The sequence below is a fragment of the Equus przewalskii genome, chromosome 6 (assembly GCF_037783145.1).
Source record: "Equus przewalskii isolate Varuska chromosome 6, EquPr2, whole genome shotgun sequence".
Classification (NCBI taxonomy): Eukaryota; Metazoa; Chordata; class Mammalia; order Perissodactyla; family Equidae; genus Equus; species Equus przewalskii.
This window is the reverse complement of record NC_091836.1, coordinates 235,715-250,870: the sequence shown is the minus strand read 5'-3', so window position 1 is coordinate 250,870 and position 15,156 is coordinate 235,715. Positions and strand designations below refer to the sequence as shown.

At 66.3% G+C, this 15,156-nt stretch overlaps 1 protein-coding gene across 1 annotated transcript; it reads left to right on the top strand.

The window, feature by feature from the left end:
• Nucleotides 1-866: 866 nt before the first annotated feature.
• POLRMT (RNA polymerase mitochondrial) lies at nucleotides 867-14,945 on the top strand. Its single transcript, XM_070624642.1, has 21 exons — nucleotides 867-1,021; nucleotides 1,537-1,635; nucleotides 3,956-4,563; nucleotides 6,654-6,784; nucleotides 6,915-7,107; nucleotides 8,305-8,454; nucleotides 8,716-8,880; nucleotides 9,165-9,335; nucleotides 9,608-9,832; nucleotides 10,046-10,834; nucleotides 11,247-11,369; nucleotides 11,686-11,808; nucleotides 12,056-12,235; nucleotides 12,496-12,582; nucleotides 12,666-12,779; nucleotides 12,869-12,921; nucleotides 13,017-13,115; nucleotides 14,021-14,093; nucleotides 14,307-14,398; nucleotides 14,482-14,552; nucleotides 14,839-14,945. Exons 1-21 carry the CDS (start codon nucleotides 934-936, stop codon nucleotides 14,886-14,888), a joined length of 3,684 nt encoding a protein of 1,227 aa, XP_070480743.1. The 5' UTR covers nucleotides 867-933; the 3' UTR covers nucleotides 14,889-14,945.
• The last annotated feature ends 211 nt before the right edge of the window (nucleotides 14,946-15,156 follow it).

Sequence of the window (15,156 nt, the reverse complement as noted above, 5' to 3'; positions counted from 1 at the left end):
CTCGACTCTGCTCAAGGTCCTGCCTCAGGGCCTTTGCACCTGCTCTGACCTCCGCCTGGAACGCAGTTACCCCAGATATTCTTATTCTCATCCTTCACATGCTAGCTGATTCCAGATCAAGTGCTCCCCTCCCCCAGCCTCAGTTTCCCCGACTGAACCATAGGTGGGCTTGGCTTCCAGGTCTGATTCTAAACCTCTGCCCCTGTGTGCTCTTGAGTGGGATCACCCCGGAGGCGGGGCCTGGGAAGCCCCAGGGATGATTCCATGTGTCATCATCTCAATTTAATAGGTTGGTCTACTCCTCCTGCCCCACTGTGCCCCGTCCCTGGGAGCTTGGGAACTAGCGGGTAGATTCAGGCCAGAAGAGTGGGGCAGGGAAATGTCCAGGGAAATATCCTAAAGACATCTGTCTGGGAGTCACAGATCTTGGCTTTCATTCCAGTCTCGCTAATGTTCATACTGTGTGTCTTTGGGCAACTTGATTGACCTCTCTGAGCCTCGGCTTCTTCCACAATCAACTGGGGATAATAATAGTTCTCGCCCCAAAGTTGTCGTCGGATCAATGAAGATCGCGAACAGGAATCTATAAATTGCAGAACGCTGTCCTAATTATTAGGCGACTATTCCTTAGGGGAGAAAAAGGAATCCGGGTTCCGGGTCCTCCCAAAGACGGCTTAGAATCTCCCCGCGTTGCCCTAGCAACAGCTCTGTCCCGCCCCGCCTTGACAGAGAGAAGAGCCAATCAGAGGGCTCCGTCGGCGCATGCCCTCGCGCCTCGGAGGCCCCGCTGCCCGCTGGGAGTTGTGGTTCCGGCGGCGCCCTTCCGGTCTCACGGTCCCTTCGCAGCCGCCGTAGGCCGCGGAACTACAACTCCCGGCAGGCGCGGGCGGCGCAGGCGCGGTGCGGGCAGCCGGCGGGTCCGCGTGCGGGGCGATGTCGGCCCTGCGCTGGGGCCGCGGCGCGGCCGGGCTCGGACGGGCCCTGTGGCCGGCGGGCCACCCCGGCCTCCTGGCCGAGGAAGGTAACGTGGGGGAGGCCTGGGGACGACGCCGCGGCCTCTGCCCACGCCCTCCGCTCGCGGCCTTGACCTTTGGCTTCTCGGCCCCCAGGATCCAGCCACCCCGACCTTTGCCCTTTGCCCTGTGGGGTCCTGGGAAGCCCACTGACGGGATCCCGCGTTCACTCGCTCTTGGCCCGCTGTCCTGCCGGAAGTCGGCAGGGCACTTTGACCTTTGACTCTCGGTTTCTCTTGGAGCCCCCTGACCCCGTGTTTGGGGTTTGGGGCTCTTGGCCTTTGAACTCTCTGTACCTTTAGTTCGAGGAACTCTTTACTCTCGATCCCACGCCCCACTTTTCTTAGCTCGTGGGGACCCCTTCACCTTTGACCTCTTAGTTTCCTTCCACTAAGAGACCCGAAACCACTGACAGTTTCCACGGGTTTAGGGCCCCTTTCCCCGATGCTGCAATTTCTGTCCATATGAGGACCCCCAGCCCCCGAGACGCCAGACCCCCTTCAGCCTCGCTTGTCTCCTGCAGGGGCCCTGGGGGGCGTGTGGGGCCGCCGAAGGAGCTCGTCGGCCAGCCCTTGTGAGCAGGACCGCGGGAAGGACTGGGGCCACGCCGAGCTGCTGGAGGGTGAGCCGGGACCCCTTCCTCCCTCTCGCCCGCCCCGGGCCGCCGGGTCACCTCCCGGGCTCCTCGCCACCACCCCGTGAGGAGGGATGTCAGTCTGTAAGATGGGCTTGGTGACCACGGTCCCAACCTTTCTGATGACATCCCAAGCACCCCCTAGACCCGCCGGGGGCTCTCACTTTCCAGACGAGACAGTCGAGGCCCCGAATTTCGGCTGGAGAGGTTCGCCCCGGGCCACAGGCAACTGCTGGTGCAGAGCCGGGCTTCGAACCCTGAGCTGACCCGCCTGCGCCCTGCTCGGCTCTCTGGGGTCGGGTCTCTGTGACCTGGAAGGATAGCCCAGTCCCGGTGGCCTCTGGAGGGAGGTGGGGGTGTCTGTCCTTCCTCACTGTGACCTCTTCCTCCCGGACAATGTCCAGCATCTCCCCTTCCCTTCCTGCCGGATGTCCAGTGCGTGTCCAGCAGCCGGGGGTGGGGTAGGGGAGCTGTTGAAAAGAAAAGCTTTATTTCAGAAAATCCCGTTTGTACAGAAATAAACACAAGAGCCGCCAGCTTCACCAGCACCCTTTCTTCATTCTTTATCTACCTAATTATTCTAAAGCAAAGCCCAGATAGATCATTCAACCCGAGGAAGGTTCTGGAAACCTAAATCACGTCGTCACAGCACTCGCCAGCCCAGAGCCTTCCAACTGTTTCCTCTCATGCAGAATGAACTCCAGCTCCCCCGACAGAGGGCCACAGACTCCCATGGCCTCTGCCAGGAGGATCTGAAGCCACCTCAGGGCCTTTGCACCTGCTTGTCTGCAGGTCCCTGCAGGGCTGAGGCATTCTGTTCTCGCAGGTTAGCTCAGATGTTGCTGCCTCAGGGAGGAGAGCTACGCCCATGTCCCCACTCCCTCCCACGGTGGCCTCGTTCCCTCCTCCGCACGTTCCAGCCTGAGAGTCTGTCGCGTGCATTCTAGAAGCATCTGCTGCGTTTTGGCCTGCTCTGAGGGCCACATTCATGCCTGCCTTCTTGCTCTGTTTCAGCAGATCTTCCCTGCGCCCCTGCTGGCTGCCAGCCCTGAGCCGGGCATGAGGCCACCCCTTCTCTCTTGGCTGATGTCCCAGTGAGGGGTGTGGGCAGGAGACAGACATGGCTGGTCCTCGTTATGCGCGTCCTCTGTTTGCAGAGTCACCTGCCAGTTTATCCGTAACCCCACAGTCAGCACTGGCGAGGTCCTTTGTGGACGTGCACAGAGCAGCAGGACTTGGAGCTTCCCGGTGCCTGGCTGGTGCTCGGCTGTCTGTGGACAAGCATCCTTTCTGGGGCAGATTCTGTGCCCATTTCTGTGTTCTTGTGCTTTTTGTGGGCAAATTGCTGTTTAAAACGGCCCCCAGGTGTAGCCAGGAGGCGCCACCCAGTGTTCTGAGCACAAGGAGGCTGCGAGGGCCCCTTGGAGGGAACCCGAGTGTGAGAGGAGCTTCCCCCTTGTGGGAGGCTCAGGGCTATGGGCTGTGAGCTCAGTGGGATGACCGACAAGTGTATGAAATAAGGCGTCTGGAGCAGAAGCGCACGTCACACGAGGTTGAGTAGATCAGTCGGTGGGGATGTGCTGAGGGGCTGGCGGGGCCGTGTGTCCCCAGGAGCACTGGTGGGTGTTGGCTGGCTCGGTGTTATGATGACTGTAGAAAGGAAGCCACAGATGGCGAGGTGACTGACCTGCTGCTGGTCGTGCTCGGGAAGAGCAGAGCGGGGCCAGGCCGTGGGCTGTAGAGAGGAGGGGCCAGGCTGTGGGTGTTGAGGGGGGTGGGCTGTGGATCGTTGGGTGTTATAGGGACTGTGGATTGTCTGGTTAGTGCCTTCCAGGCAGTGGAAACAGCACATGCAAAGGCCCTGAGGTCATTATGGCTGGAGTGGAGTGAGCAAGGAGGAGAGTGGAGAATGTGAGCACAGGGAGGTGTCTGGGTACCTGGATGGATCTGCCAGCTGAGCCCTGAGGATGGGCTGAGGGATTAGACGTGGAGGGAGAGAGTGTGGACGACCCTGGGTTCTTGGCTGAGCACCTGGAAGGGCAGAGCTGCCAGTGACTGGGGAGCACGCGGAGCAGCAGTTTGGGGACACGAGGCGCCTGTCTGGGACGTTCACTGGAGGGTTTTGGGGGAGAGGGCTGGTTGGGGCAGGGGTTGTGCCCGCCTGAAAATCCATGACGTTTGGGTGTTGTCAGCAACATGTAGAACCGAGGCGCCAAGACCAGGCGACACAGCACCCCTCACCTCAGGGGTCTGGTGAGACCGGTGCTGGAGTGGGGTCCCCTGACGTCCTCGCCCTTTGTCCCCACAGTGCTCGAGGCGCGGGTGCGGCAGCTGCAGGCCGAGTGTGTGTCGGAGGTGACGGTGAAGAGGGTGGACGTGGCTCGGCTCCCGGAGGCTGGCGGCTTCCAGCCCCCCAGGAAGGCGCAGCCAGGGGCCACGGGGGCCGCTCCGGGACTCAGCGGCCGCTGGGCGGAGAAGCTGGACAAGGAGAAGTGGACGATGCAGAAGCGCCGGCAGCGGCTGGAGGCGAAGCTGGAGGAGCAGGCCCGGAAGCTGGCGCGCGAGCAGCAGCTGCGGGTGGAGCCCCGCCTGCTGAACGGACAGCTGGCCAAGAGCCTGCAGCGCTGGGAGCAGGGCGGCCCGCGCAGCCCCTGGGAGGAGCCACTGGCGCAGCTGCTGCAGGAGGCCCCGCGGAGGCTGGGCTGCGAGGCGGAGCAGGCCCCAGCGGACAGGGCGGCCGGGGCGCGGCTGGAGAGCCAGCGGCAGAGGCTCCTGGCCTTCCTCGAGTGCTGCCTGTTCACTGGCCACCTGCCGCTCGCCCACCACGTGCTGGTCGTCCAGCACAGCAGGTCCCGGCAGCAGCGGCTGCTCACGCTCGCCATGTACAACACCGTCATGCTCGGCTGGGCTCGCAAGGTGAGTGGCGCCTGGCCCGGCCCCCCCGAGGAGGAGGGTGTCGCTGCAGCGTGCCCACCCTGCCCGTTAGAGGTGGGAGCTGAGACCAGAGACGGCAGGACTTGCCTGCGGCTCCCAGCTAGCAACAGTAGCACTTAGATTCAGATCTTTGTCTTTTAGCCCCAAAGTCCAAGCCCTTTGTTTGTTATCGTTTCAACAATTCTTTCAGGTTTGTCAAATATAAATCATGTGTGGTCATCAAAGGAAAATTTGAAAATGCCCAGAAAAGAAGGAAGAAATTCCACTAACGTTTTGGTGCATTTCCTCCTGGTCTGCTCGACCAGCGCTCCCATCTGGTGCCCGGGGTGCCCTTGGCGTCCAGGCGGCCTGCAGACCCTGCTCAGGATAGTGACTTGGATGCTTTTGGTTTAGTTGGGTTCTTTTTCCTAGTTTCCTAAGATAGACAGTTAGGTTACTTCAAGATCCCCTTTTTTGGACACAGGCGTTCATGGCTACGAATTTCCCTTTGGGCGCTGCATTAGCTGCATCCTGTGACTTTCCGTTCTCTTCATCTCCAAGTGTTAGGAAAGTTCTGCGATTTCCTCTCTGACCCGTGGTTGTTGAGGACAGTGTTGTTTACGTGCCCTTGTGAGGGAAGGACGTTCCCCGACACCCCCTCTCCCCGAGGATCTACAGCCCTAACGTGAAGAACAGCAGGAAAAGCTGGCGATACTCAGGTGGATGAAGGAAGCGGTTACGTGAAAACTCAGGTGCCAAGAGAATCGCAGCAGAGGGTGGACGTGCTCTTCTGATCCAATAACGACAAGGCCCGGGAGCAGCCCCGTGGCTGCTGACCCTTCCCATCTGTGTCACCGTGGCGAGACATGGAGATGCCCGAGGTCTCCACGGGCGACCGGCACAGGTGGTTTCCTGCCGGCGTTCATCCCTGTGGGAAGCGTATTCAAGCCAGGGAGTCCGTGGAGACGAAGGGGTCGTGTGCTCCCTCCCAAGGTCACAAGCCCTCAGAGTCCCCGGCAGAGAGCCTCTCAGGGCCGGGCGTGCTGTGACGCCCATGGGCGAGCTTCCTGGCACCACAGCCTGGTGGCTGAGAAGGACAGAAGTTCATTCTCTTTCAGTCCCCGAGGCCAGACGTCCGAGGTCAGGGTGTGGGAGGGCTGGGTTCCCAGGGCTCCCGCCAGGGGCCCTCCTGCCTTGTCCAGCCTTGGGGGCTCTGGCATCCCTGGCTGTGGCCGCCTCGCTTTGGTCCTTGCCTCCATCGTCACCTAGCCACCTTGGGAGACACTTTAACCCAGGTGACCTCGTCTTAGAAGATTAACCTGCGAAGACCCTGTTTCTGAGGTTCTGGGTGGACTCGAGTTTGGGGCTCCATTCAGCCTTTGCTGGCACCGGCCCCATGTAGCCACCACACACGTGCAGAACTGAGTATTCAGTTCACGTTTACACCAAACAACGGGCATGGCGGTGACTGCTGAATGGGCGGCCCATCCAGGGTCATTCTGACGAGCACCTCAAAGCCTAGCTTGCAGGCACCTTGTCGCCTCCGGTGATGGCAAGTGTGGAGCGAGGGCCGTGGGACCGTGGAGGAGGTGTGGGGACGTCCTCCCCTGCGGAGGGTCTGTGACAGCTGTCCTCACCCACCTGTGGGTCACAGAGCTCGTGGGAGACGTGCAAACACTTGGAGATGAGAACAACGTGCCACCGTCACAGGGGCAGCCAAGGCCGCGCCCAGAGGGACACGGATGCCAAAATGCCTGTGCGGGGAGGGGAGGCAGGTCGGGGGTCAGTGACGGCTCGCACCTGAGGAAACAGGTGCCTGCTGTCGTGAAGCAGGCAATGGGAGAAGTGTGGGACCGAGGCAGAACGCGCACGCAGTCCTCTGAAACAGGACGCCCCCTTTACACCCCGAAATTGTGCACATTCAGATCCACAAAGCCAAAAAATATCAACACTGACCCCCGAACCTAAACCTTGAAACATCAGGTGGACCGTCTGTCCCCGGCTGGTGGTCCTCTCCCGCTGCATTCGATGGCTGCGGAGAGCGGTCTGGGGGGCAGGCCGGGCCACCCCCTCACCTGGCTTGGTCTCCCCAGGGCTGCTTCAAAGAGCTGGTTTACGTCTTCTTCATGGTGAAGGACGCCGGCCTTGCCCCGGACCTACTGTCCTACGCGGCCGCCCTGCAGTGCATGGGGCGACTGGACCAGGACGCCGGTACCATCCAGAGGTGGGTGGCACAGTGACATGTCAGGGGGCCGGGACCCCTGCGGCCCCGATGGCCGGCTGGTGCCCAGACCTGCAGGGGGTCGGGCCGCCCCATCCCCCAGGTGGGCTGCCACTCCCCCCTGTGCCCGCAGGTGTCTAGAGCAGATGGCCCAGGACGGCCTGCAGCTGCAGGAGCTCTTCGTGGGCTCACCGCTGTGCAAGGAGGATCAGGGCGTGCTCCTGAGGGCCGTGCGCAAGGCCAGGCCCGGCTTCAGCCCTCCGCCGCGGCCCCAGCCCCCGCCCCCGGTCAGCAGCTCACCACTGCTCAGGGAGATCTACGCCAAGGTGAGCCCAGCCTGCGGGGGTCCTGTGCCTGGGGGTGAGCCAGGCTGCCCCATCCCCACAGGGTCTCCCTGTACTTCTCCTCGAGGAGCCCTCCCTGCTCCTTGGAGGCTGAAAAAGCCACAGCGTTGGCAAGCCTGGTCCCACAGGGCCCGGCCCGGAGGGTGAAGCTGGAGGGGGCCAGGAGGAGAGGCCGCCACTTGCACCTCGGGTGTCACGGCCATGCTGTCGTTTCCTACCCAGAACCTTGGCTGTAGGCAGAGGCGGTGTGACCTCCGCAGGCTGGGCAGCCTCGGGCGGGACCCCAGCACCTCGTCCCAGGGCAGAGGGGATGGGGAGGGGGGGCGGAGCCACCCCACGTGTTGGGTTTTGTTTTTATTGGGATATGATTCGCCTCCCATCCAGTTCACGTTTTAAAGTACAATTCAGTGTTTTTTAGTATATTCACTTAGTATAGTCAGAACATCCCATCACCCCAAAAGCAATCCTGTCCTGTCAGCATCACCCCCACCCTCCCCAGCCCCTGGCCCCCACGAGCCCGCTCTCTGTCTGTGGATCTGCCTGTTCTGGACGTTTCATGTCCATGGGGTCACACGCCGTGTGTCCTTCTGTGTCTGCTTCTCTCCCTGAGCGTTGTGTGTTCAGGTCCGTCCACGTGCAGCCGTGTCAGGGCCTCGCTCCTCTTCACAGCTGTGTCGTGCTCCAGCATGTGGGTGGACACGTACCCTTTGTCCATGCAGCTGTCGGTGGACACTCGGGTTGTGTCTACTTTTTGGCCGTTATGAATCATGCTCCTGTGGACACAAGTCATGAGTCTGTGTGGATGTATATTTTTGATTCTCAGTGTGTTGGGTTTGGCTATTTTTAATTTATCTGCTTTTGGACGGGTCACCTGTTCTAAATTTAGACAGAAAAGGGCAGCATCCAGGTCCTTGGACTGTCTCCCGCTCCACCGAGCGAGGGGGGAAATGCTTTGTTCTTTTAAACCTGCGCAGCTATTTCACATGCCTCTGCCCCCTGCTTTCTCCCTGACGTCAGAGACAGAGGATACAGGAGCCGGAGAAACGGATGTGACTCTGCCAGGCGGGGGGTGGGGGTCCCGGGAAGCTCAGGGTGGGCAGCTGCTCTTCCCGACCTCTGGTGTGGACGAGTGTCCCTGTGAGGAGCCCGGGCCCTCACCGCCCGCCTGTGCCCCCGCAGGACCGGCCCGTGTCCTACCCGAGGTTGCACCTGCCCCAGAAGAAGCTGGAGGGTCTCTTCCAGCAGCAGCTCCGCGTGGAGATGGCCACCACCGTCACCGTGGAGTCGGTGGAGAAGGCCCCGCGGCTGACCCCGGAGGTCCTGCGCGCGGTAAGGGGCTGGTGGCCCCGCAGCCGACCCCCTTCCCTCCCCGCGCTGGGCCAGGGCGGCCGTGTGCGCACCCGGCGCCGCCTGCGAGCGTGGTCAGCGCCCGCTGGGTCCCGAGACCCCTTCCCGGCCTGGCCGCTCCTAGCGCGGCCCCGGTGGGGTCCTGTGAGCCCGGGGTCCCGCCCTCATGTCGGGCGGCTCGCGTGCTGCGGGCTGACAGGCGCGGTGGTGACCCGCGTCCATCCCCTGTCCCCGCCCCCGCAGCGGAAGACCCTGAAGGGGCTGCGCGCCCGGTGGGAGGCGGCGCTGTGCCGGGCGCTGCAGGAGACCAAGGCCAGCGAGGCCCAGGCCGCCCGCGACGGCCGCCCCACGCTGCTGCCCTACCTGTGCCTGCTGGGCGAGCGCGAGTTCGCGCGGCTGCTGCTGCAGGTGGGCGGGGCGGGGCCGAGTGGTGGGCGGGGCGCTCGGGGGGCGGGGCCGGGTGACGGGCGGGGCGCTCGGGGGGCGGGGCCCGGGTGGGGGCGGGGCGCTCGGGGGGGCGGGCCCGGGTGGTGGGCGGGGCGCTCGGGGGGGCGGGGCCGGGTGGTGGGCGGGGCGCTGGGGGGCGGGGCCCGGGTGGTGGGCGGGGGCGCTCGGGGGGCGGGGCCCCGGGTGGTGGGCGGGGCGCTCAGGGGGGCGGGGCCCGGGCAGGGGCTCACGGCCCTGCCCCCCAGACCCTGCAGGCGCTGCCCCCGCAGGGTGAGTCGCTCCTCTGGCTGGCGCAGCAGCTGGGTCTGCGCGCCTTCAACCGGCACATCGTGCAGAGGAAGCTGCTCAGCAACCAGGTGCGGGAGCTGGAAAAGCGCTACTCCCAGTACCTGCACCTGTTGGCCTCCGACGCCCAGGTGAGGCCCCTGGATGGGGGCAGGGTGCAGGGCAGGGTGGGGGGCTGCCTCCCAGGCCTGGGGTGCCAGGTGAGTTTCCAGGTGGGGAAGCTGAGGGCACATCTCCTTTCCCCTGCATCCCCAGGGCAGCCGGATCTGACCTGCAGCCCAGCCACTTTCTGCCACCCGCAGCCTCAGTTTCCTCATCTGTAACTCCGGGATAGTAGTCTCCCACGGGGGGGTGGCGGTGCGCACAGCCCGCGCCCAGCCCCTGACCCGCCCTGCCCCCACAGGTGGCGGAGCCCTGCCTGCCGCGGCAACACTGGGAAGCGCTGGGGGCGCCCGAGGCCCCCCACGAGCAGCCCTGGCCGTTGCCGGTGCTGGTGCAGCTGGGCAAGCAGCTGGCTGAGCTGCTGGTGGGGGCTGTGCGCATGCCCAGCAGCCTCGCCGCGCCCCAGGGGCCTCCCAAGCTCATCCCCGTGCTCTACCATGTGTACTCCTTCCGCAGCTTCCGCCAGGTGGGTGCTGTGGGCACTTCCTCTGCTGCTGGGGGGAGGGGGCTCTGGTGGTGTGGGGACCCCTGGGTCACAGCTGGGTCCTGTGGAAATCCTGCTGGGGTCACGGGCCCAGCCTCAGGGTCAGGGCGTCTGGGGGAGATCCTGGGGGCCCCCGCCCGCCACGTGCCTTTGGGGCGGCAGTCCCCCTGACTGGTCCCTGCCTGCCGCCCCTAGATTGGCATCCTGAAGCCGCACCCGGCCTTCACGCAGCTGCTGGCGGCTGCGGCAGAGCGCACGCTGACCTTCGAGGCCGCCGAGGTGCCCATGCTGTGCCCGCCACTGCCCTGGACGTCGCCACACTCAGGCGCCTTCCTGCTGAGCCCAACCAAGCTGATGCGCTCGGTGGAGGGGACCATGCAGCACCAGCGCCTGCTGGAGCGCTGCCCGCCCGCCGAGCTGCACGGCGCCCTGGACGCCCTCACCCAGCTGGGCAACTGCGCCTGGCGCGTCAACGGGCGCGTGCTGGACCTGGTGCTGGAGCTCTTCACCGCCAAGGGCTGTCCCCGCCTGGGTGTGCCTGCCCCACCCTCTGAGGCACCCCGGGCCCCTTGGGGCCGCCTCCCACCAGACACCCCACCCGCCCGCAAGGCCGAGCTGCGGCGGGAGCTGGCCCGCTGCCTGAAAGTGGCCCGCGAGATGCAAAGCCTGCGGGCCGACGCACTTTACCGCCTCTCGCTGGCCCAGCACCTGCGGCACCGCGTCTTCTGGCTGCCGCACAACATGGACTTCCGCGGCCGCACCTACCCCTGCCCGCCCCACTTCAACCACCTGGGCAGCGACCTGGCGCGCGCCCTGCTGGAGTTTGCCCAGGGCCGCCCGCTCGGCCCCCACGGCCTCGACTGGCTCAAGATCCACCTGGTCAACCTCACGGGGCTCAAGAAGCGCGAGTCGCTGCGGGCGCGCCTGGCCTTCGCGGACGAGGTGATGGAGGACATCCTGGACTCGGCCGACAGGCCCATGACGGTAGGGGCGGGGGTGGCGGCCGGGCCCTTCTGTCTCCCCGTCTCTCTGCAGGCCTGTTCCTCCCTCGGCTCCAGCCACCTCGGCCCCCCTCGGACGTCCTCCAGGCGTCCCCCTAGGAAAGTCAGCACCGCGGCTCCTGCTGTCTTCTCTTAGGACAGAGTCGCGGCGCCGTCCTTTTTCTGGTTTTGCTCCTCCCGCTCCAGGGCAGCCCTCCTCCAGGCCCCTCCCCGTCCCCTTGGCTGCTCCCATGTCTCCCTCCTGCTCCTTGGCTCCCGTCCTCCTCTCGCTGTCCTGGGGGCTCTGTCCCCACCTCCCTGTGTCCTTATGGCGTCTGGGCCGGCCCAGCTCCCCTCCATGTCCAGGAAGCGCCCCCACCCGGCTGCTCTGAGCCCACCTGACCGCCCTCCCGCAGGGCCGGAAGTGGTGGATGGAGGCGGACGAGCCCTGGCAGGCCCTGGCCTGCTGCATGGAGATCGCTCGGGCCTCGCGCTCCCCAGACCCCGCCGCCCATGTCTCCCACTTCCCGGTTCACCAGGTGAGCTGGGGGACCCAGGGTGCTGTGTGTCTGGCCCACGGGGGGCTTGACTGGGGTGTCTCCGGTCCGAGGTTCCGCAGGACAGTGTGGGGGCCAGCCCCCGCAGGACCAGCTGGCCTTGCAGGCGGCCTTGTGCGGGCACTTCCGTTTGTGTCTCTGTGCCTCGGTTTCCCCTTCGTGTGGGGTAACTCTCTCAGCGTTGGGGTCTAGTGAGCTGGCAACGTGAGCCGAGAGCTGGGGAGGCAGGGAGCTGGGCTCGCTGCCCGCGGACGCTCCTGTCGGCCCTGCCCGGACCCTCACTGCTCCCTCGCCCCAGGACGGCTCCTGTAACGGCCTGCAGCACTACGCCGCCCTGGGCCGGGACAGCGTGGGGGCTGCCTCCGTCAACCTTGTGCCCTCGGACCTGCCGCAGGACGTGTACAGTGGGGTGGCCGCGCAGGTGGGCACCACGGCCCCCAGCCCCCTGGGGTCTCTGTCCTGCAGACACCTGGGCATTGCAGACCCCCAGCCACGGCCTCCAGCCATCATGCATGATGTGACTGGGCGGTCTGGGCCGGCTGCCTGGGGAGGTGTCAGGCAGCAGCAAGGGCCATGGGGAGAGGGGGCCTCGTGGGGGGCAGGGAGGGACGGCAGGCGGAGGGTGTGTGCGCCCCGCCCTCTGACCCCGCGACCTTGCGCCCGCCCAGGTGGAGGTGTTCCGCAGGCAGGACGCTGAGCAGGGCGTGCGGGTGGCCCAGGTGCTGGAGGGCTTCATCAGCCGCAAGGTGGTGAAGCAGACGGTGATGACCGTGGTCTACGGGGTCACCCGCTACGGGGGCCGCCTGCAGATCGAGAAGCGGCTGCGGGAGCTCAGCGACTTCCCCCAGGTGCGCAGCGTCGCGGGCGTCAGTAGCAGGACTGTTCACCCCGAAGGCCGCTGCCATTCCCGGAACGGTGGCCACTGGGCCGCTCTGAGGAAGGGGCTCGTCTCCCCCCACCACGGGCCCCCAGAGCGACCCTTGGGCCGCCGCCTCAGTTTCTCCATCTGGAAAACAGGGGCGTGGGCTTCAGTGCTCCGGGAGGGTCTCGTGCTGGGCCGCGGGACGGGTGTGGAGGGAGCCCCACCTGCTCACCCGCGTCCCCGCAGGAGTTCGTCTGGGAGGCGTCTCACTACCTCGTGCGGCAGGTGTTCCTCAGCCTCCAGGAGATGTTCTCGGGCACCCGGGCCATCCAGGTGCGCCCCTGTCCCCGACGGGTCTGGGTCCCCCGCGGGCCCCCCGCACTGGCCGTGCCCTGAGCCCGTGCCCCTTCCCGCAGCGCTGGCTGACGGAGAGCGCCCGGCTCATCGCCCACACGGGCTCGGCCGTGGAGTGGGTCACGCCCCTGGGCATCCCCATCATCCAGCCCTACCACCATGACTCCAAGATCCTGGTAGGTGCCCCCACCCCGCTGCCCCTACCCCCCCAGCCTCAGGGCAGGACTCACGCCCCTGCCTTCCCACCCCAACCCCAACCCCACAGATCAACGGCGGTCTCCAGAGCCTCACGTTCAGCAGCAGCGGGGACACCAGCCAGTGAGTACGGGTGGCGCTGGGGCCAGGGGAGGGCGTCTGGCGAGGACGGGGGGCGCCGGGGCCCGGGAGAGGCACCTGAGTCCCCCGCCCCCCAGGAAGCCCAACACGCTGAAGCAGAAGAATGGCTTCCCGCCCAACTTCATCCACTCGCTGGACTCCTCGCACATGATGCTCACGGCCCTGCACTGCTACAGGTGGGCCCTGCTTCGTGACCGGCCCTGCAGGCTGGGCGCGCTCCCCCTCACATGTTAACCACAGGTTAGGGACACAGCAGGGACCCACATGGTGGGGGACAGGATGTGAGGCCAGCCTCGCAGATAGGTGCTGTGTCAGTGAGGGACGAGGTCAGGGGGCCCAGGCAGAGGCCTACAACAGGCAAGGACCCCCACCGTGTGGCCCTGAGGGACCTGGTGCCCACAAGAGGACTGCAAGCACGTGCAGAGGCCCTGAGGCAGCGAGGTGTGGGGGAGGGGGAAGCGGCTGGTGGGCAGGCAGGGAAGGGTCACTCTGAGTGTGGAACTGGCCCTTGGTGGGCCCTGTGGCCCCGGCTCGGGGGGCTCCACGCATCCAGGTGTGTGCTGGCAGTGCAGGGTGGCTAGTTCTGGGCTCAGACACTGTCCTGACAGATGCACAGCCTCTCGGGCAGGCAGAGGTGTCCACGTGTCCCTCCTGAGCCCTCAGAGGTGGCCGAGCCCAAGGTGATGGGCAGCGTGTAGACGCTGTTAGAAAGTCAGCCCTGGTTGGGGGGTCGTGTCTGGGCGGCTCAGGGGCGGGCTCCAGGCCCCCGTCTGCCTCCCGTGGATGGCGGGGCTCCTGGGACAGAGCCCCGGGGTGGGGGCGGCAGAGCTGCCCTACGGGGAGCTGGGACTCAGTTGGGCAAGTGGGGGGGGTGGGCAGAGGGGTTCGTCCCAGATGAGAACTCCACCCCGGGCGGAGGGGACACGTGGCAGAGGGACAGATGGGGAGCGCGCAGGGGTGGGGGCCTGGGGAGCCTGTGCGCGCTGCACGGGAGCCCCCCGCCTGGTGGTGGGGAGCTGGGCCCCCCAGGGGAGACTGTGGGTGGAGGGGCGGCCGCTGACCGAGCCCGCACCCGCTGCAGGAAGGGCCTGACCTTCGTGTCTGTGCACGACTGCTTCTGGACGCACGCGGCCGACGTCGCCGTCATGAACCAGGTGCCGCCCGCCCCCCGCCCCCCGCCCCCCGCCGTGAGAGCGGACGCCCCTTGGCCCGGGCCCTCCCCACGTGGGACCTTAGTCTGGCCATCGTCCGGCACACACTCCTGGGCGGTGGGGCAGCCGGTGGTGACCCGCCTGACCTTGGAGCCCAGCCTCTCCCACCCCTCCCGCCCCCGGCCTTGGCCCCCGCTGCTGACGCCCCCTCCCCAGGTGTGCCGCGAGCAGTTCGTCCGTCTGCACAGCCAGCCCATCCTGCACGACCTGTCCAGGTTCCTGGTGAAGCGGTTCTGCTCCGGCCCCAGGTGAGGACCGCGCCACCCAGCGCGGCCACCCCCACCCCGCCCCGCCCCGCCCGGCCTCACCCCCACCCTGCGCTCTCCTTCAGGTCCCCGAAAGCCTCCAAGAACGTCTGGGTCTCCCGGCTGCTGGACACGCTGCTGTCGGTGCCCAAGACAGGTACCGCCGCGGGCCGGGCGGGCGCCCTGATTGCGGGTGTCCCCGGGGCCGGCCCACGGTCCCTCCCCACCCCGGGCCCCGCCCCGCCCCCCCTCCTTCTACCCCACTCCTGGGACTCCGCCCCCTTCCAGGCCGCACCTACGGTCCCTCTCCGCTCCGCCTCTCCGGGCCCCTCCCCGCCCCTGGGACCCCGCCTCTCCTCCGGGCCCCGCCCACGCTCCCTCTCCGCCCCTGGGACCCCCTCCCCTTGCCCCGGCCCCGCCCACGGCGCTTCTCCGCTCCGCAGGGCCCTTCAACCTGGAGCAGGTGAAGCGCTCCACCTACTTCTTCAGCTGACGCCCGGCGTCCCCGCTGCGCGCTGACACAGTGTAAATAAAGCTCTGTCGCCACCCACGGGAGCCGCTGCCTTCTGGGGGACCCGGGGCGCCTGCCCCCCTGGGGCCGCCCGAGCAATCAGACGCGGGCAGGCTGGGCGCCAATGCTGTCGTTTATTGCGCGGAATGGGGGCGTGGGGGTTAGTGGGCGCGGGGGGCGCGGGGGTCGCTGCGGCCTCGTCTGTCAGTACATTCATCACGCCGGCGGGGACCCCCGGCGCCGCCCCCAC